Here is a 19,777-nt window from a genome sequence, read left to right on the forward strand (position 1 = left end):
TTGAGTGCCAAGAAGCATCGCTCAACCGATACAAACTCCCGTCCAAACTCACCAGACTTTCAGCTACGGAGTGATGACCCCGTGGTAAGCAATCAGTCGTGCTGAACTTGACTTAACAGATTATTCAGAAACTGCATCACCTTACCCGGCGAAATCCTCGGCCGATGTACTAGCGATACAGTGAAAATACGATTGTGCCGTTAATCTATAGATATATGCGCAATCACATATACCACCGCATCATATACACTACAAATATGCCAGCAAAAAACACCTCATGTCAACAAGTGCACGTATGCTTTGCAATCGACTTGACACATGCTGGCATCTAGACAAAAGAATTTTGGGATAAAGGGCATAGGAGTAGGAATTTGTGAAACCGATAGTCTACGATGGATCTATCAGCTAGAACAATCGTACATCATAAACAAAGAAACCACATAAGCTCTCTCGCAAACTTGTGTCCGGTGAGTACATATGAGTCTAGTTCATTTGTATCTATCAGGACTTTGCAATGGAGCATAGTCATTCGGTCCATCTACAGTACTTGCATATGCCGCCCGAGTACTCGAACCTTTATATTGGATTGCGCGGCGCAGCGGTTGTTGGACTTGGTCAATCACCGGCACCGGTCAATTCTTTGCCGAGTCCGGTCACCCATTGCCGACCCGGTCTATTTCATTTCACTCCGCACAGGCCGATCACGAAAAAAAAACTCGCAGGAAGACAATCCCCCACAAGGTCGGTCATCAGGATGCAATACGAATACACATGTTCATCGTCATTATGATCATGAAAACAACCGTGGATCACCACACAATCGACAATCACAGGGCGAAAAAGCGGATTAATTCACCAAAAATATTACAACTTCCAATCAAGTCAGTCAAGCGGAGCAGAAAAATGAGAGAAAACGGGATCGAGACGAGAGGAGCATGCCTAGACACAAAAACACACGTAGAAAAACAAAAGCAGAATTATCAGAGGCCTAGTCGATAGAAACAACAGCACAGGAATAGAGTCAATAGTCAATAAGAAAAAGAAAAAAAGAAAAAAAGAAAAACGAGAGTGAGGCGTCTAATACTACTACGAGGACGCAGCCCAATCGGAGCTCCGCCCAAACAACTCGATCGAATGATCCGCACACCAGAATATCTTTTCAGTCGTCGTTCGTCCTGTCCAGCTCAGCTGGTCTCGGAACACCATCGCCTGCGATCATCCATTAGTTACGATTTCTCTGGCGCAATGATACTCTGGGCTCACCTGCTGCGCACCAAACGGTCGCCATTCCCGCCCGAACCCCTCAGGGTTCTCCTCCAGCGCATCGATAAGAACGCTCACATCCGCCATCGCACTCTGTATCACCCTCACCGCTGCCAACGTCACCAGCTCCTTTCTGGTCGTTCGGGATGTCGGAGGGGGGAGCGACGTGTTCAGAATATTCGTGAGGGCCGTCCGGGTGCCGACGAGTAGCTGAATGGCATGGTTAAAGTCTCGTCGTCCTACAAACACAATCGCGCGCATGATCATCTGGTGCGACAGCAACTCCGCCCGTCTTCGTACAATCGATGCGTCCGACCACGGTTGCTGCAGAGTCCGCTCGTTTGGCGGGTTAATTGCCAACGTGAGCAGCACAGGATGGCCCAGTCGCGTCACGGTCTTTCCTGTGCTAGGATCAAAAAACCCGCCGTCTACCTCGAACACCGGAGCCTCGTCGATCATCGCATCCATCATCCCTTCCCCAAGCGCCGCATCCGAAAGCGAGAGCCCGTCGATCCCGAGTCCCATGCGCTGCACAAACGCGTCCGTCGCCGACATCGACTCTTCCCGATGGTGTGACGACCCGCCCAAGGGTGCACGGTTGTCCAGCTCGAGCTCCACAATGAGCTCGCGCCGTTCGCCGAACCGGAGCGCCGGTAGAGTCACGTCTACGTCCAGTCCCGAGCTAGCGACCACCGCGCCGCCAACCCCTGCGACTTTTTTGATCCTGAACCTCGAGTGGTCGAGCACCTTGGCGTGCATCCGCAAGTTCATGACCCCGATCGACATCATCCCGCCCACGCACCCGGCCAAGCAGTCCTGCAGCTCGTACCAGTCGCGCACAAACGTATAGCTCCCGCCCGTCGCGTTCGATATCAGCCATAACGGACCGGGGTCGTGGCTCTTGCCGTACCCAAACGAATGGATCGGGAGCGACGCAGCTTCCGTTCGAGCCATGAGCAAGTCCATCTGCGGCTTGCGAGACGTGTCCGACGCATCGCATACGAGCACCATCCCGCTGATCGAGTTCTTTTGTTTTCGCTGCAGGACCGTGTCCAGCCCGTGGTTGACTGCAGTCACGACGTCGACTATCTCGTCCTTGGCGGACGTGACCGAGAACTCGTCCGAGTTGTCTGGCGGGGGGTTCGCCATCGATTCGATGAATCCCGATAGACGGGTGACCGAGCCAGGGCGGCCGATCGACAGGAACGGGGTCTTGCGTACCCGTCCGGACTTGCCGACTTGGAAGGTGACCAGCGCGAATCGGTCCCTCGGACCGAGCGAAGCGACAAGGAAATCGAGGGCATTGCGAATCACCCTATGTTTGAGCTGTGCGGTCGACGGGTTGGCGGAAGGGGGAGGGAGGGAGACCACGGCGATGACATCCATCGGTCCATGGGGCAGAGGCGGCAAAGCATTGGACGGCCCGGTACTGACATGGGGGGCAACATGCACATACGGTTCCGGAGACTTGGAGTACGATGGGTACCCGCCGCCTGCGGAAGAGGCAGTGGAACTGAGCGTGGACCGTTGTCCGGAATGGAGTAGCGAATCCGCACCAATGCTCGACGCCGTTGTCGCTGCACTCCTCGCCCTCGTCCCTTTTCCTCCAGCCTGAGCCGCCCCACCAAATTCGACGAGATCTTGTATCTGGATGTTGTTTGCCGCTCGTTGGGCATTGACAAGGCCTTGGATGGTCGCGCGCCAGTTCTCGAGGGACGAGTGATCGCGGAATATGAGGATAAATGACTCCAGTCGCTCGTCCTCCATATCAATTGTCAGACTGAGCTCGCCCGCGACCGAAGTGTCCAATAGCCGTTTGATATGACGAATGTATATCCGGCCCTTGAGGCGCAGAACCGACTTGGAACCAAACGGACCAGGAGAGGTTGCCCCGCTCGCAAGCGAAGAGCCATCAAATGACCCAGCGCCAGAGCCGGTTTGCAATAGCCGGCCGAGGGTTTTCTTCTTCTTCCAGCACGCATATGATAGCTTCCTTGAACAGATATACGTAGAACTCCCTCACAAGCGAATCTCGGCGCACGGACAGAATGTCGAACATTTGTAATGGGCCGAGTGCGTCCATTGGGTGGCCCTTCCAGTCCACTAGTCTGTTTTGCAGGTCCTCGGCTACTCGGGCGAACGGGGTGTTGGAAGGGGGAGTGGCGTTGTAGCTGTATGGACCAGGTGCGTCATCGGTGGGCGGAGGAGTGGCGTATCGCTGCGGGGCTGTGATGACCGGACCTGGTACGGGGGCACTCCCTCGGCGACTGGGCAGCTCGACGGTAATGAGGCATGTGATACTCTGTGTGGGTTCATGGGTGCGGGTAATCGATGGGAACTCTGAGCGGACGGATATAGAGGGAGCGACGACGTAATCCGAGCTGGCGCTGCCACCTGAGCGGACACTAGCATTGGTGGGGGGTTCCAGGGGGTCATCGTCGGTGGGGTCATGGGGGGCAGGGGTGGGTGCAGATCGAGGTGTTGGTGTATAACGCAAAGGTCCGGATGTCTGCTCTCGGCCAGGAAACATCGAGGTCGCATTTTTATCGCCCATTCCGGTCAGCGCCGCCAATTCTATTTCCCATCAGCGCCGAGAAAAAAAGAAATTAATCCGACTAACTGTTCGACTTGGCTCCGTCTCCATCTCCAACTCGAATAGGCTTTCGACACACCCCACATACTCCCAGATTCTTGCGCGGCAGTGCTCCCATCCGTGACTGGTTCACCTGGCCATAGACTGCGGTAAAGCAAGCCTGGGAAATGTAAGCAGAATACACAGCAAATGAGAACAAGAGGATGCACCTCGTGCAAGGCATGTCCACACTCGGGAACAATATGAGGCTTTTCGCCAGGAAGTCGAAAGGAGAAGGAAAGACTCTCGCCACAGATGATGCAGTCCTCCTCCACATCGGCCCCAGGCTCGTTTCGGACAACAGGAAGCGGTCCGGGCGTCATGCTCGCAGGCGGCCGATACGAATCAGCGTCAAGTGACTCTTTCGTCCGCTCACGATGGGAGTGGCTCGACAGTCGGCTCAACAATCCGTGCATCCCCACAGACAACAAACACCGGAACAGGGCCCTCGCTCTCGGATGTATTTGTTTTCCCTTCGGATATCTCGGATACCCTCCTTCCGGTGCCCGGATCCCTTCGGCTGTGCTGGCACTCCCCCTGGCTTCTAGCCAGCCTGTCCTTGTCTTCTGGTGCGTCTTGCCTGTGTGTGCGCCCCAAGGCCTCCAACCTGCTTGCAAATCGTAGTCCGCACTTGACAATCTCGGTTAGCCTTTGTCGTCGATCACTTTGCGTCTTGCGAGCTTATTTCAACTCGATGACATGGCAACCGTCTCGTCTCCAATCGGGCCTCGACAAGGGATCATGCTCACCCAATTATAGTCTGTTAGTGTGATATTAGACTCTCGTTGTACCATTCGGGAGCTTGTTTGTTTCCAGTCCCGCATATACCCAGCATTTCTTTCGCATTACATGTCTCGGAATGAATAATCTACGATTGTCACTCCACCCGACGGACCTTGCAACGTGACTCACAAGTGTCATTGAGATACTCACCACCCCACATAGCGGGATAGGTCCAAATATAAAATTCATCCCCTGAGCAATGTGAGCGGTGAGTATCCAGTGAGTTTATTGCATATCATACAAGATCATACACAGCCGATTTCATCACCGAGTGCAGAGTATTCGTGTTCACGGGGCTCCATCACACTTCGAAGGGGATCCCTTTACAGTTTTTCATTCGGTCCGTTGGTCATCTGAACCTCGCGCAATGCTTCTCACAACATTCTATACTGTATCGGGCCAAGTGTGTTATGATTTGGGACCAGGTGCTTGAATAAACTAGCCTACAAAAGAACGGATGGGTCGTATCTACATTTTCTGAAATACTCTCATGCGAATGTATGTTTCAAATTGATGCCTACTGCTCGCAGAATACCTTTGTACTCACTGAGAGGGTACTGTCATTGTCATTGGATGGTCCAGCCAGGCGGCGCATAGTACAAGACTTAGTAGAGCAGAGAATCCAATCTCAGAATTTGAAGAGAAGTGTGATTACCTATCTAGTTAGAATCCAAAGAACCAAGGTAAGGAATACATGTAGCGTGCTGCAAGGACAGGATTCTGTCTTGACCGCCGGCCCCCACTCGACACGTTGTTCTTCAGAGGTGTCTATGCACCTAAGATAATATCGTGTACACCCTCAACTCTCAAAAATACAGGAGGTCTAGAACACTCGGAATCTCGCCCAATACATTCATTTATCGTTTAAGGACATTGTGCGAAATTAACAGATCTCACGTGATCCGACCCTGAGTGCTATTGTGGCTGTGTCGGAAATATTCACCCAGTCGGTCGATCCCCAATCCCGATTGCGACTTGCCAACTGTCCATTGACTTCGACTCGTTCGAGTGCCTCGGCATGGTGGTATCGCACTGTGTATTTTCATGCAGACGCCATCCATGCTCGTAGGAATATCAAGCCAACTTAAATTGTAATTTAATCTCGGCTGTGTCCTATTAATGTTCAACTGACCCGAGAATAGACAACTTGTCAATCGATTCAACTTGCGACTTGGCCACTATAATGGTGGTATTTTCGGACATCTTGGCTCCAAAGTGTGCCCTGGCACTGCACGCCATGCTATCGGGGCATTCCAATCGCGACCCATAACACGATTTGCTGGTAGGCTAGCCCAATAGTCCACATCATACCGTTGCTTACCTAGCCACACAGGCGCCATTAAATACGCGGTCAGGTCGCCTATTGTGAGCGATAAAGGAAAAGGCTCAAACTATAACAATCAATTCAACAACATCCGCAGTCTTGGTGATCCGATGACAGGACTGACCCGCAATGCATTGGCCATTCAACGACATCAGCCACAAGACGACATATTTATCGAAACTAAGCGTTCAAATCGAGTCATATCAATTCGCAAACCACGATTTCCACAGCGTTTTCACCCAGAGCTATCAGAGGAACAGAGACATATATTGGATCGGGTGTTGCGAGGCGAGAGTGTTTTTTTCACTGGCTCTGCAGGTAGGTGTTGTATTTGAATATTTAAACCAATTAGAGACTGACAAACTGTTGGAGGTACCGGAAAGTCCGTCTTGCTCAGATCCATCATTGCTGCTCTCGGAGGGCCCTCGGACAAGGTTGCTGTGACCTCGAGCACCGGAATATCCGCAGTGCATATTGGTGGCCAAACCCTTCACTCATTTGCTGGTGCGAAAGACAAGCAACTTGATATTCAATCATTGACGTAGTGCTCCCTTCCTAGGTGTTGGTCTAGGTCACGGAGACATAAATAAACTCGCTGCGCGGATAAAGCAAGATAGCGTGACCAGTTGGCGTTGGAGGAAGGTCAAGGTTTTAATCATCGATGAGAGTGAGTTTGGCCGTGATGACCAAGCTCGATATTAAATATCAGTATAACAGTATCGATGGTGGATGCTGCTTGGTTTGATCAATTAGAAGAACTCTCTCGCAGAGTACGGGGGAAAAAGAAGCCGTTTGGTGGTATCCAGGTATGATGAACCTTTATTTCAAAAGCTCACTCGGCTCAATCAGCCAAAGCTTGTTATATGCGGCGATTTTTTCCAACTGCCGCCGGTCCCCAATCGTGACATAACAGACGCACCTGCTTCTTTCGTTTTTGATTCTTGGAGTTGGGACCATTGCATTAAATCACAATTTATGCTCACTCAGGTGTTTCGGCAAAAAGATCCTAGTGAGTGCTTCGTCTCAGCTTCAAAGATGCGTCAATTAACATAGGGACAGGACTCGTAAAAATGTTAAACGATGCCCGTGTAGGAATCGTAACTGACGAATCGGCCCGGTTATTGAGATCTTTATCTCGTCCTGTTCACTACGAGGATGGCATTGGTCCTACAGAGCTTTACCCTCGGCGATTTGAGGCTGACCAGGCAAATCGGAAACAACTGTTAGCGCTTCCTGGGGAACGACGGGTGTATTCTGCTTACGACGCGTACGGAAAGGGCGACGATGGCGAAGACATTGATCCGGAGCGCGCAGCAAAGTTATTTGCGGGTATGATCGTACCTAAATTATTACCGCTAAAGGTAGGCCTATCATTGGCTTCTGTGTTCGTAACTCACCGAGTACAGGTTGGAGCCCAAGTCATGTGCTTGAGGGTGGGTAGTTTTTCCAATCTTTTTTGACGAGAGACTCAGAGAATACGTAGAATATTAATCAAAAAGGTCTTGTAAACGGTTCTGTCGGAAGGGTCGTTGACTTTATGACACCTGGCCAAGCACGCACCTACGCCGAGAGCAAAGATCGGTGGTCGATAGTTACAAGCATCAAAGAACCAAAATCTCCAAATAAGACAGAAGTATCTACCGTTGATACTCGAGTTCCCGGAAGAGCGACCCAGTCTGCGTGGTCTTCAGAGTTTTACGAGCAGATGGAATGGCCTCTGGTGCAGTTCACTGATGGACAATGTGTGCTGATGGGCCCCACGAACTTCACGGTAGAAACCCGTGAGGGTACTATGGAGATTCAACGACTCCAGGTAAGTATTTGAATAAACAGCTCGAACAGCGCCTCATATTTGAGACTCGTAGGTTCCTCTAGTACTCGCATGGGCATTGACGGTTAGTATATTTGGTAATCTTGCTATCGACACTACTAAGTTGTCAAAATAGGTTCATAAATCCCAGGGGCAGACCTTGGAACGAGTAAAGATAAGCCTTCATCGAACGTTTGAGAAAGGACAAGGTATGTATCTTTATAAGGAAGATAGGAAGAATCGATCTCAAATAGTGCTTAGCCTATGTCGCTTTGTCTCGGTGTACGTCTTTGGAAACTCTCGAGGTATATGGGTTCGACAGAGAGCGTTCTGTGCAAGCTCATCCACGGTACGTGATATGCGTGCGAGAACTTTTCGGCACATTTATCGGTTTATTAAGGGTACAACAATGGGTTAAAACTCTTACTACTCTCAACCGCTTCATTTCACCCGCGTCCGGTTCAAGTGTTAGCCGTGGGACCCAGTCGCGACAAGAGATTTGATAGTAAGATAATGTATTATGCTCTTAGTTCTCATTTGTGTATCACGATCAGCCAAGCTTCCCCCGAATAAAACCACTTTTCTTTTCCAGTCGCATGTCATCTTGAATGGTATAATATGTGTGTTATCTTATTTGTCGTTACGTTACTCATGTCATGACGCTTCGTTTGAAATCACACGTTGCGGCTGCTTGCTTGCTTCCACAGCACACATCGATTGTTTACGCATCTTAAGCTTGGATAATATAACGCGCATCGTACGGTACTTGTCGCATCTAAAGCACCAATGAGCTCGAATGTCTGGTGTGCAATACGAACGCCCGGGCCCCGTGGACTTTCGAAAGTTCTAACATCGCTCGCCGAAGTTCACGAAGCCGTAAGTATGCTGTAAGTAGCACAAGCAATTCAGCAGCATAACTGATATGTAATTGCTCCTGGGCTCCCTGAAACTCTATGAATACTTTATAAATCAAGCTTGAGCGATATCCACAAGGCGAGGCGAAATGGTGTAAGTCATTTGGCGAGGCCTGTGCTTGGTTGAGCGAACACCGGTCACCGAAATCTCAATCAAAGTGCGCAGAGCGTGACGAGCCAGAGTCTCCCCGCCAATGTGAGTTTCGCTAGTAAATAGCACTAACTTCATATAACTAAGCCCCCTTTGCTAATGCAGCACGGATTCGTGCTACGTTTCCATATTCGGTCGGTAGTCCCTCGTCGTCAACCAGTAAGCCTCGCCGTAGACACGGGGATAACGCAAACTCAAAACAGATGAGATCCTCCTCGTCCTCCTCCATGCGAATGCCGGGTGGATTCCCAGCAGCTACAGGCGATCCGGAGGGACTGGAATGCAATTATGGTGATACCAACCAGAGCGAACCGCCGGTGGACTTAGAGCTCAAGAGAGATGATTTCAACATTACACCCCCGTCTACGCAAAGCACAACTCTTTCGTGTAGCTCCTCACCGTTAAAGGCACCTAATTCAGACAATCTATCCGACTACTCGTATCCTTCGCAGGGGTCCCCTATCGAAGGAAAGTTGGAATGCGGACGGCCATTTGCACTCAATCCCACGACTGCCTCTGAATTTGGGTCTTCCCAACAGTCCCAGGCCACACACCAATCTACTCCTCCGAATGACAAAACCTTCCAGCCAGACCCCCCATTAGCAGGCTCGGACCTTCATACCGAGGCGGAAATCATATTATCTGAGGAACAAAAGCATGTTTTGGACTTAGTCCTGCAAGGGAAGAGTGTGTTTTTTACCGGCTCGGCCGGTGCGTCCCCCAATGTATAATCTTACGATTTTATCTTTTTACTAATTGAAATTGTAGGAACCGGCAAGTCCGTCCTGTTACAAAACATTATCAAGACTCTGCATGACAGAGAAACGGAAGGGGTCTACGTGACTGCAAGCACCGGGATAGCTGCGATTAACATAAAAGGACAAACCCTCCATGCTTTTGCAGGTCAGTTCAAATTGATTCACTTTGATGATCTCCAAGCGAATAGAATTATTCAGGAGTTGGACTTGGCAACCAATCACGCGGTACGCTCATTTCACGAGCTTCGAAAACCAGAGGTGTGCCCGAACGATGGAGGGATGCGAATATTTTAATCATTGACGAAAGTGGGTCAACATTGGCGAAAAGCCACACACGTGCTCATCATAGGATCACAGTTTCAATGGTAGCCGCTCATTGGTTTGATGACCTTGAAGCAATTGCCAGATCAGTTAGAGAAAGCAAGAAACCCTTTGGTGGAATACAGGTATCTCGCGCAGCTGACTCGTGTCTTCGGTGTCTAAGCTGCATATAGCTCGTCATTTGCGGTGACTTCTTTCAGCTCCCCCCAGTCCCCGATTACAACGAGGCACAAACCGGACGTTATACCGATTTCGCGTTTCGAGCTGTTTCTTGGAAGCGAGCGGTTCCAATAATGGTCACTTTAAAACAAGTATTCAGGCAGAAGCAACCCGGTACGGTAGAGGTTTAATTCATATTTTTGGCCAGATGTTGAACTTGTTTTAGAACTCATTAACATGCTGAACGACATGCGCGTTGGGAAATTATCCGAGAGGACGAATCGTTTATTTCGGAGCCTTTCCCGACCGGTAGTCTATCCTGATGGTATTTTACCAACCACAATTATGCCTTTACGACGACAGGTCCAACAATCGAACCAAATGCAGCTCGATCAATTGCCGGAGAACGCAATTGCCTTTAATGCCAATGATTCATTCTTCCAAGATTATGAAGGCAATCCCATTCGACCAGCGTACGGAAAGACGCTACTGGACCGGTTTATTTCACATACTATTGAACTTAAAGTAAGCTTTGTTGTACATCTCTCCGATTCCGGTTTAATCATTGTAGTGTCATACAGACTGGGGCACAAGTGATGTGCGTCAAGGTATGTATTGTTCCTTTTGAGCGGCCTACGCTAATTTCTTAATCAAGAACATGCGTACTGCGGGTCTGGTGAACGGCTCTATCGGAAGGATAATTGGCTTCAAGACGCCGTGGGAGGTCCGTAGGGGTTGGTCTGCTCGTATCACAGACGGTGATCTTTCAGACCCTACTCCGTCAGCTTGCCAGAGCTGTGGCCGACCGCATACAAGAGTTTCGAGTCAGAAAGAGGCGAAAGCGTCCCAACAGATAAACCTAGAAGCATCAACTAGTAATGCACAGTTGAATGGACCCAGCAATTCGACCCCCGAAAGACTAACAGGCAGCCAATCAAATTCTGCTCTTTCCTCGGAAGTCAACCTGGATTACTATACTCGAATAGCTAGTGATCTTGAGCCTGATCTTGCAAATCGCGATAAGCATCAATCAGACGTCAATCACGCGTATGAATCAAGCAGATGGCCACTTGTGCAGTATACAAATGGTATGAGGGTGTTAATGGGGCCTGTGTCATTCACACATGAGGGGCCAGAGGGAGAGGTTCAGGCTAGTCGACTGCAGGTTCGTTCGTCGTGTGATACATTTATGCATCATTATTCAATTGAAAGGGGCAGGTACCATTGATACTTGCTTGGGCACTGACAGTCCATAAATCTCAAGGCCAAACACTTGATCGTGTCAAGGTAGATTTGAATGGAATATTTGAGAAGGGCCAAGGTGAGCAATTTAGTGTACTTGAATACTTCTATGAGCTTAGAGAACATGCAGCATATGTCGCGCTCTCTCGTTGTACTTCTTTGGAAGGCCTGGAAGTGCACAACTTTATCCCCGAAGTTGTGATGGCCCATCCCGCGTATGCTCTATATCTCTTTGGCTTAACACTAGGCTAATACACTTACATAGGGTATTGAACTGGTCTCGCTCCTTGCCCTCCTACCTACCATCTGGATCGGCTGTCCCTGACTCCCATGAATGCATGGATGAACCGGATTCCGATGAAGAACGGCTGGCAATTGAGATGTATCATAATCTATGAATTTGCTCTATGCTTCGTCTCATTATTTATCTGTTTCTCTCGATCGAAATTATGGCACAAGCACGTGTGTATGATGGCTTCTGGCTGATCGCTTAAGATAGCATACTTTCAAGAGGCGCGCCTATCCACTCCGTGGTCACGTGGTAAACGATACATACGTCTACCCCTGATCTCTCTACTTTGCTGTGGCTGATTCAACCATGGCGTCATGTTTCGAGAGCATCTCCAACGAAGTCATTGTAAAAATACTGCACTGCTGCCGCTATAAAGAAGTACTTCGATTTGCTATGGTAAGTCTGAGCACGTCAACCAAAGTGGCTGGCTTAGCGCGCTTATTCCCTACGGACAGACTTGTAAAAGGCACAATAATGTGGTCGCAAACTCTGCCAGCTTGCGCTTGCAGGTTGAACTGGAGGCAAGCAATTTGGAGATGATATCCGGTTCGCATAGGGGAGGCGCGGGCTATGTAAAAATATTGGAAGAGCTACAAAGTTACCAGAAGGGTGAGCGATTTAACTTCAGAATACATATAGCAAATCTGCATGAGCTCAACTGTGCCTCTCTACTTAGCATGGCTGAACCTGAAACTGAAAGAACCAACTTTTCAGGCCATAAGGGGAGACATCTTAAAGTGGGAACATCGCGAAGCATACTGCGCGGCGTCCTACTCTACCAATTCATATTCCTCGTCTAATGCGGACTCGATTCAAGTTGGACATCTCGACTCCCTCGACCCTCCGAAATCAGTTACAATGCCGAGCGATTTTGAAGATTTCACGGTAGATCCCGGACAAGACTTGGTTGCATTGCTCAGAATCTCATCTCGTGCGTAAGTTGGAATTTCCTTGTTTCCGCCTCCTAGACTCAATAGTAGAAAACAAGCCGAAAACTTTTGGAGATCAAACTTTGCTCAATCGCTACTGGGCTTGCTCATCCACTTGCACTCGATAACTTGCTCATAGAAGTTGATTTTGAGCTTCCCTCGGCAAGAGTCAGCGCATTCACCCTTGATATCATGGGTGATCGACTGGCAATCAAGATCTCACATCCAGCCATCCATCGGTACGAAATAATAGTCTGGAATTGGAAGCTGGGAAAGTTACTCCTGAGAACTGGATCCAGCATAGGGGTTGGCGATTTCGTTTTTCTGGATAACCTGAATTTCGTGGTCTTATCAATTAAACCGGATCAAGGTTACCTACGATTGATCACCCTCTTGATTTATTCCTTATCTTCGTACCCCTCCGATACCACGCCATCCGGTGCTTATGCTCGTGCTTCACAAAGTGACTGTGCCCAGCCAATTCTTGAGTTGGACTTCCCTCGGGTGGAGGGCCACACTCAAGTTTTATATGATTACCTCTTTGAATCGGATCCTTCTCCTGGACGAGCAATCCACATACCATCAGTTGGTATTGTTCAACGTACTGTGCCCACGCTTGGTATAGGTATGACCCTCCGACCGATAGGGGTCCGTGCTAACCCCATGTTTCTTCGAATCTTTATCGATACACGGCACCTTAGCCGTTTTCTTTCTGACCGACCCAAAACGAATAACACAGTCAATGTACCTTGGGATAAATGGGGCCCGGAGGCTAGCCGATGGTTCTGGTGCGATGACGACGTAACTCATGGGATGCGGTGGACCTCTGGTTCTCGATTCGTTAGCGTGCGTAGGAATTCCGAGTCGGCGCTTGATGATCTCTCAGTCTTTGATTTTGATCCTCAATCGACTGCAAGGCATGCTGAAAAACCAGGTGCCCATTCTGGAATCCGTTCATACATGGAAATGATTAGATCCATCGTATCGGAAGGAAAAGGTCTATCCATGGCGCGGAAGATTTCTGACTTTTGGGGGTCCGACTTGCCTTTGTTGATGGAAACTATAGACGATAGTATGCCAACTGTTATCAAGGAAAGCTTCGAGTATCCAGTGGAATCTCGTCTTCCGTATCGTTTTATCACCCGACCGCGGTTCGTACCAAAGCACATGGACTGGTTGATTGACGGGTCCCACATCATCGCAATCGACGTTAGTAATATTGCATACCCGAGAAGTAAAGGATACTTATTACCAGAATATAGGACAAGAGTGAAAAAATGCTTGTGTATAAGCTTCAAATCTGAAAGACATCGCCGTGTCCCGTTATGTAAGTTTGGGATACCAAAGGAGTTTTTAATTATGCTAATCTATCCTCTAGTGTTTCGTGAATTTTGACCTACAGGGTCGCTTTACTCCCAGGTCACTTTGAGCTGTAATAGTGTTGGAGGTAGGAACAGGCAGGAAGATCTCCCATATATGCGTTGAAGAGGCGGGACAAGATATGGTTGTGCACGTGTAAATAGAATAAAAAAGAGTTCCAAAGAGTTGTTTCGAGCATCACTGAGTTTATCAATACAAGATGTGGGCAAGAAAGACACCTTTGGACACTGTATTCAAGCCAGAAAGAACCTCAGTAAGTTTAGTCTTGTCAATTGTGTATTTGAATTTTGGATGTTCGTCCAACCTGCAACAAGCCTATCTCAGGAAGCCAACTTGAATGATCGTATTTTAGCCTGTAGCTGACCACCTACCCAGGGCGATGGTGGTGTCGAATATCGTGCACTTTTGAGCCGAGTTACCTTTGAACTTTGGAGAAAAAAATCTGAGCGTATAGTGTTGGTTGAGACAGCCTAGATAGTTGTCGTAGAGCCCAGACGAGACGTGTGCAGCCAAAATCCAGAGTTATGTGGCACCTAGATTGCATCAAAGGTACCGGTTTTGCTTTGTCAAAGGGTGTGTGTAAGACCTGCCCGTGAGCTGCGAGACCAGTTCAGGTAAATAGAAATCAAGTGTAATTATTCAGATACCACGCATTGGGCACTGATCAAAGTCGTATGACATATATTGATACAGGGGAGCGAATATACGGATTTGGGCGTAGCACTAGTCGTAGAAGACGGGTTAGCAGCGACAGACATAAAAGAACGTGCCAGAACAAGTGCCTGCAGGGAGCCGATCAAGCCCAAAGAGAGTTGCTGCCAGACGCGCCGAGCTGAGTCATGAGAAAAGTTACGTAAGGGTGCACAAATTGTTCTCTATCCCTGACACGACTCTAACGACGCGCGATGCCATCTCCCAGCCCCGGATCCGGACTCAAACGCGCTCGAAGCGACACGGCGGGGAGCGGAACGACATCTCCAAAACGGGCGAATTCCGAGGTAGAAGTTGGACAAGACATTGGGGATGGCGGACATGCAACGCCGGACCTGGGCATCGACGAGTATATGAGACTGCAAGACGCGCACCAGGAGGAAGACATCGGACTCGCGAGCATCCCAGCGATGGAGAACGGAGATCACCTGACCGGGGCGGAGCAATTTACGATGGTGACCAATCTATGCAAGATGCCGCTCGAGACCGGTGCAACCTGGTACATTGTCTCCATCGACTGGATTCGCCGCTGGGAGGCTGCCACGGGCGCTACTCCTAGCAAGGATTACGCAAACATTACCATATCATCCCTCGGTCCTGTCGATAACTCGCCCATCGTCCATCCTGGTTCCCAGAGACTCCTACCGGATTTGGAACTCAACGCCGATTACCAGATTGTGCCAGATGCTGCGTGGGACAAATTCGTTCAGTGGTAAGTCCCATAGCATAGTGACTCGCTCAGAAATGCTCAAGCAGAACAGGTACGGCCAACCCCAGATTTCCCTTCCCCGCGAAGTGATTACCTACTCGAACGAAACCCGTGTCGAGGTCTACCCACCAGTATTCCGGGTCTATCCTCTGCTTCCCTCTACCCTCGCACCATCTCACGTAGAAATATCCTCACTCGACAATTTGTCTACGCTTGCAGCCCGTGCCGCAGCCAGTATACAACTCACCGACACCAACTATCGAGTATGGAACTTGCCTGCTACCACCAACGTCGACAATGGTATTCGTCCTACTGATATCGTTCGAGGCTCTCTACTCCTTATACCCTCGGACTCAAAGGTTCGCATCTCCGACTTTATCAAGATCTCCGACATCCTCGCCGTTGAAACCCAGTACCAACCCGGAGTCTGGACTCTTGAAGCCGAGACTGTCGCTATCCTCTCCGATCCTACTTCTGATGATGAGATAGCCCCGACGATGCGCCTGAACCTGGTCCACTCTTTGGCAAAGGTTCAGACTACTTTAGCAAACTCCAAGCATCTCAGGATGCGAACAAGAGCAAGACGGTCACCACCCCGAGCGCCATGTCGACTCTGAAAAGTACGCTTACGAGCACGTTTAGAGGCAAAAGCCCGGCCCCAGCGGTACAGCGAGGGACCATGGGTTTACAAAATCTGTGAGTACTGGGTCGTTTATCAGATTGTTTCGAGTCTCCACCCCAATTCAAGTGCACATTCGCATTGCCCCTGGTATACGATGGATATTCCATCTCATATTTTTATTCTGTTTGTCCTCATGCGGTGCGAACCTTGCTTCCTCCATCTAGCCGTTCTCCATTACCTTGTTTAACATGCGTTTTCGCGGGATTATTGCTCGGTATTACTCTAGGCAATTTCACTTTCCCGTTTCAATAATCAGCATGATGCCGACTTCCTTTCTCTTTGTACTTTTTGTTCATCGCATATCCTACGCTAACCTACCCCGTTCCAGCGGCAATACTTGTTTTATGAATTCCGCGCTCCAGTGCCTGACCCATATTCCCGAACTCGAGGAATACTTCCTTTCCGGTCTTTATAAGCAAGAGCTCAACTACGATAACCCTCTCGGCATGCAGGGTCAGATTGCTAACGTCTTTGGCGCCCTTCTCCACCACCTATATCCATCCCCCAACTCATCCGCCGAGCCTGCGACGAAGAGCTATGGGTGGGGCAACTCCACAAACTCGTATGCGCCAAGAGAGTTCAAACATACCTTGGGGAAATTCGCTCCTGCGTTTTCAGGCTATCAACAGCATGATACCCAAGAGTTTCTCGGGTTTTTGTTGGATGGATTACACGAGGACTTGAATCGAGTGCTCAAGAAGCCATACGTCGAGAAACCCGAATGGCCAGAAGAAGGCGGTGACGAAAAGGCGGTCGCAAAGGAGACATGGGAAGGGTATAAGAAGCGAAACGATAGCATAATCGTTGATCTCTTTCAGGGTATGTACAAGAGCACGCTTGTATGCCCCGAATGTAGCAAAGTGAGTTTAACCCTTTTACCTCGCGTGGTTTGTTCTCGCATCAGGCTGGACAATGATTCGTGCACGTCTCGGTTGAAAGTACTCATTGCATTCCTCGTACAGATCTCAATCACATTCGATCCCTTTATGTATCTTACACTTCCTCTGCCTGTCACGAAAACATGGCGGCACATCATTCACTGGGTTCCTTGGGATACGAGAAAACGTACGCTGGCTGTCGAAATCGAGGTTCCGAAGGACTCGAGCTATGGATATCTGAAGAAGCTGTTCGCCAAATGGTTCGGGGTCGAGGCGGAAAATGTGAGTACTCCTGGTCTTTCTCCCGCCCGAGCTGCGTTCCTCTTCTGCTCAATCTGTGCCGTGGATACCTCTTTCCCAGCTCAGATTTGTTTCTTTATGCCTTCATCCAATGGTACAGTTACGAATTCTTTATCCCCCTCGAAGCTGCCCTATCACACCTCGCTTTCCAAGCGCTTCTCTGGCTCGTATATCGCCTTTCCTTTCTGCCTCGGCGATCCGTACGCTGTATGCGTCAAATCGACCCTTTTTATCACTACCTTCTATCACTTCCGGAGTAGGGCTCTATCTCCTGCGTGTTATCTAGTCAAAGATTCACGCATCTAGCGCATGATTTCGCGTACGCTGGACCATGCACGCCACCCTGGCGGCGCCATCTGCCCACTCGGCTATTTTGATCTGTTGCAATCATTTACCCGCGAACTCGGTTTATGTTTATTCAACTGAGCACTTTTCTTATTCAATAAATTTTTGCTTTGGCATAATTACTGATTAGTTTCGTTTTGCTCACTCGTTCGTAGCTCCTTGCGGCGGAAGTATGGTCGCATAAGTTCTACAAGTTTTACGACGACTATATGAATTTGACCGAACTCGCCGAGAAAGATACCCTAGTCGTATATGAACTTCCCGTTCCCGTGAAATCTATCGCCAAACCTCCTCCTCAGACGTCCTCCTTTACGTTTGGCGCCAAACCAAAACCACCTCCCAAAACCGACCCGAACGCCCCATTCCTTCTACCTGTATTCCACATCTCCGAGGCTCAACGCAGTACAGCGTTTGGCGTACCGTTCTTTGTGTTACTCACCCCGGCCGAAGCCAGTTCGCGCGAGGAGATCTACCGAGCTGTGGTTGAACGATGCGAAAGATGGACAAGAATAAGAGCAATTTGTGGAAATATCGTGGCCCTAGGTTGTCACTTAGCGAGGACGAAGATGGTGAAGGGGAGTTGGTTGAACAAATACCTCCCGAGGCGGACGAGGCGGACGAAGCTGTGACGGAGATCAGGCCAGAAGCCGACGAGATGAAGGTCGAGGTGGTTCGGGATGTGGAGATGCAACCTGCCCAGGAAATCGTGGCCAAGGAGGAAGCGTCTACGGAGCCCGCTCAGGATGACGGAAAACTCGCGCTCCTGCTGACCCGCAAGGGGAAGAGGACTTCGAGGTGATCGGTCCGCAAACTGAATTATTCGAGCTACGACTATTTAACTCGGTAACAGCGACTGGGATCGAAACAGGGTTCAATATGAATGCTTCTTCCGTTCGATGGGTTGACTGGAATACGCGTGAGCAGGCGGCAAAACCGGACCCAACTCTATCTGACCCCGAGAGCGAGGACGGCAGCGCAGTAATTGTCGAGAAGCTGTCCCAACCCACGCCGCTGGTCAAGCCCACCGACGCTCTTGTATGCCAGTGGTCATCGCCAATGCAGACACATTTCTTTGGCTCCGAGTCTTCGCTTTTCGACGAGTGGGAGGAGTTTGTACATCCAGAGGTTCAGGCGGTGCGGGATGCACAAATCAAATCTCGTTCCGGCAGGCGTTCCATCGATCTCGAAGATTGTCTCGACGAGTTCACGAAGGAAGAGCAACTTGGCGAGGAAGACCTCTGGTATTGTCCTAGGTGCAAAAAGCATCAGCAAGCAACCAAGAGATTCGAGCTCTGGTCCGTACCCGATATACTTGTCGTCCACCTCAAACGTTTCTCCAACGCCCGCGCCATGCGAGATAAGATCGATGCTCTCGTTGAGTTCCCGATCTCTGGACTTGATCTGAGTTCACGAGTTGGAGAGAGCGGTCAATCGGATGAATGCGTGTATGACTTATTTGCGGTTGATGAACATATGGGCGGTCTTGGTGGAGGTCACTATCGGGCATATGCGAAGAACTTGTCCGATGGCGAATGGTACCACTTTGACGACAGTTATGTCAGCAAGTCGAGCGCTGAAGACTCGGTCGTAAGTCCCTCACCCCCAATTGGATCAAAGTGTTCTTACGCTCAGCCTAGAATGCTAACGCATATTTGTTGTTCTACCGAAGACGCTCGTCGGATTCCAAGGCTGTGATCGAGAAGGTTCGTGCACGAGTTGACTCGAATCAGGAACCCGACTCCCAAAAGTCTATTGACATGGGAGGGCAGTCTGTCGTGCGCGTACCAGACGAAGCGGATCCCCCACCGTTCGAACTCTCAGACCTTGATGTTCTCGTTCCTCCATCTGCTTACGACCTACCCGAGTCTCAGGCTTCCTATGATCTCCCGGGGCCATACAGATCCAACCCTGGCGGCTCCGACGACGACCCCACCTTCACCACGCCATCACCAGTGACCACCGGCTCCGCTGGCGCCGAGTACGATTCACTTGAAGAGAAAGACCAAGATGGTGTAGAGAGGCTAGGAGGGGTCGCGGTCGAGGTTACGACCACCACGACCACGGAGAGGAAAGAGTTATAGACACCCAGATAGATTTTGGTGCTATTTTTTTTTACATACATAATATATTTAATTTGAATGATCTTTTTCCATATAAACATGACATGCATACCGAGTGGAAAGTTGAAACCTAC

The 19,777-nt window shown here is 49.6% G+C and overlaps 5 protein-coding genes across 5 annotated transcripts; 4 read left to right on the forward strand and 1 right to left on the reverse strand.

Annotated features, from left to right (window-relative positions):
• Window positions 1–1,086: 1,086 nt before the first annotated feature.
• On the reverse strand, window positions 1,087–4,311 carry RhiXN_05477 (uncharacterized protein; the record flags this gene model as incomplete). The annotated part of the gene is made up of 5 exons (XM_043325293.1): window positions 1,087–1,209; window positions 1,264–3,256; window positions 3,309–3,837; window positions 3,884–4,016; window positions 4,066–4,311. 5 exons carry the CDS (start codon window positions 4,309–4,311, stop codon window positions 1,087–1,089), a joined length of 3,024 nt encoding a protein of 1,007 aa, XP_043177712.1.
• Window positions 4,312–5,737: 1,426 nt separating this feature from the next.
• RhiXN_05478 (ATP-dependent DNA helicase PIF1) lies at window positions 5,738–8,315 on the forward strand (the record flags this gene model as incomplete). Its single annotated transcript, XM_043325294.1, has 14 exons — window positions 5,738–5,769; window positions 5,821–5,960; window positions 6,012–6,320; window positions 6,375–6,506; window positions 6,562–6,669; window positions 6,720–6,808; window positions 6,852–7,011; window positions 7,062–7,363; window positions 7,409–7,435; window positions 7,486–7,815; window positions 7,868–7,897; window positions 7,949–8,021; window positions 8,074–8,161; window positions 8,213–8,315. The coding sequence occupies 14 exons, from the start codon at window positions 5,738–5,740 to the stop codon at window positions 8,313–8,315; spliced, it is 1,923 nt and encodes a 640-aa protein (XP_043177713.1).
• A 283-nt stretch (window positions 8,316–8,598) lies between these two features.
• On the forward strand, window positions 8,599–11,755 carry RhiXN_05479 (ATP-dependent DNA helicase PIF1; the record flags this gene model as incomplete). Its single annotated transcript, XM_043325295.1, has 13 exons — window positions 8,599–8,688; window positions 8,787–8,922; window positions 8,983–9,588; window positions 9,646–9,780; window positions 9,834–9,941; window positions 9,993–10,081; window positions 10,130–10,289; window positions 10,342–10,640; window positions 10,697–10,723; window positions 10,771–11,280; window positions 11,334–11,436; window positions 11,488–11,572; window positions 11,623–11,755. The coding sequence occupies 13 exons, from the start codon at window positions 8,599–8,601 to the stop codon at window positions 11,753–11,755; spliced, it is 2,481 nt and encodes an 826-aa protein (XP_043177714.1).
• A 200-nt stretch (window positions 11,756–11,955) lies between these two features.
• Window positions 11,956–13,882, forward strand: RhiXN_05480 (DNA repair and recombination protein pif1; the record flags this gene model as incomplete). The annotated part of the gene is made up of 5 exons (XM_043325296.1): window positions 11,956–12,045; window positions 12,105–12,258; window positions 12,326–12,584; window positions 12,638–13,787; window positions 13,841–13,882. 5 exons carry the CDS (start codon window positions 11,956–11,958, stop codon window positions 13,880–13,882), a joined length of 1,695 nt encoding a protein of 564 aa, XP_043177715.1.
• Window positions 13,883–14,863: 981 nt separating this feature from the next.
• RhiXN_05481 (ubiquitin carboxyl-terminal hydrolase) lies at window positions 14,864–19,664 on the forward strand (the record flags this gene model as incomplete). The annotated part of the gene is made up of 10 exons (XM_043325297.1): window positions 14,864–15,381; window positions 15,431–15,890; window positions 15,944–16,074; window positions 16,389–16,920; window positions 17,023–17,445; window positions 17,739–18,013; window positions 18,127–18,378; window positions 18,434–18,452; window positions 18,508–19,170; window positions 19,221–19,664. 10 exons carry the CDS (start codon window positions 14,864–14,866, stop codon window positions 19,662–19,664), a joined length of 3,717 nt encoding a protein of 1,238 aa, XP_043177716.1.
• Window positions 19,665–19,777: the final 113 nt, after the last annotated feature.

Source organism: Rhizoctonia solani, chromosome 2, assembly GCF_016906535.1.
Source record: "Rhizoctonia solani chromosome 2, complete sequence".
Taxonomy (NCBI): domain Eukaryota; kingdom Fungi; phylum Basidiomycota; class Agaricomycetes; order Cantharellales; family Ceratobasidiaceae; genus Rhizoctonia; species Rhizoctonia solani.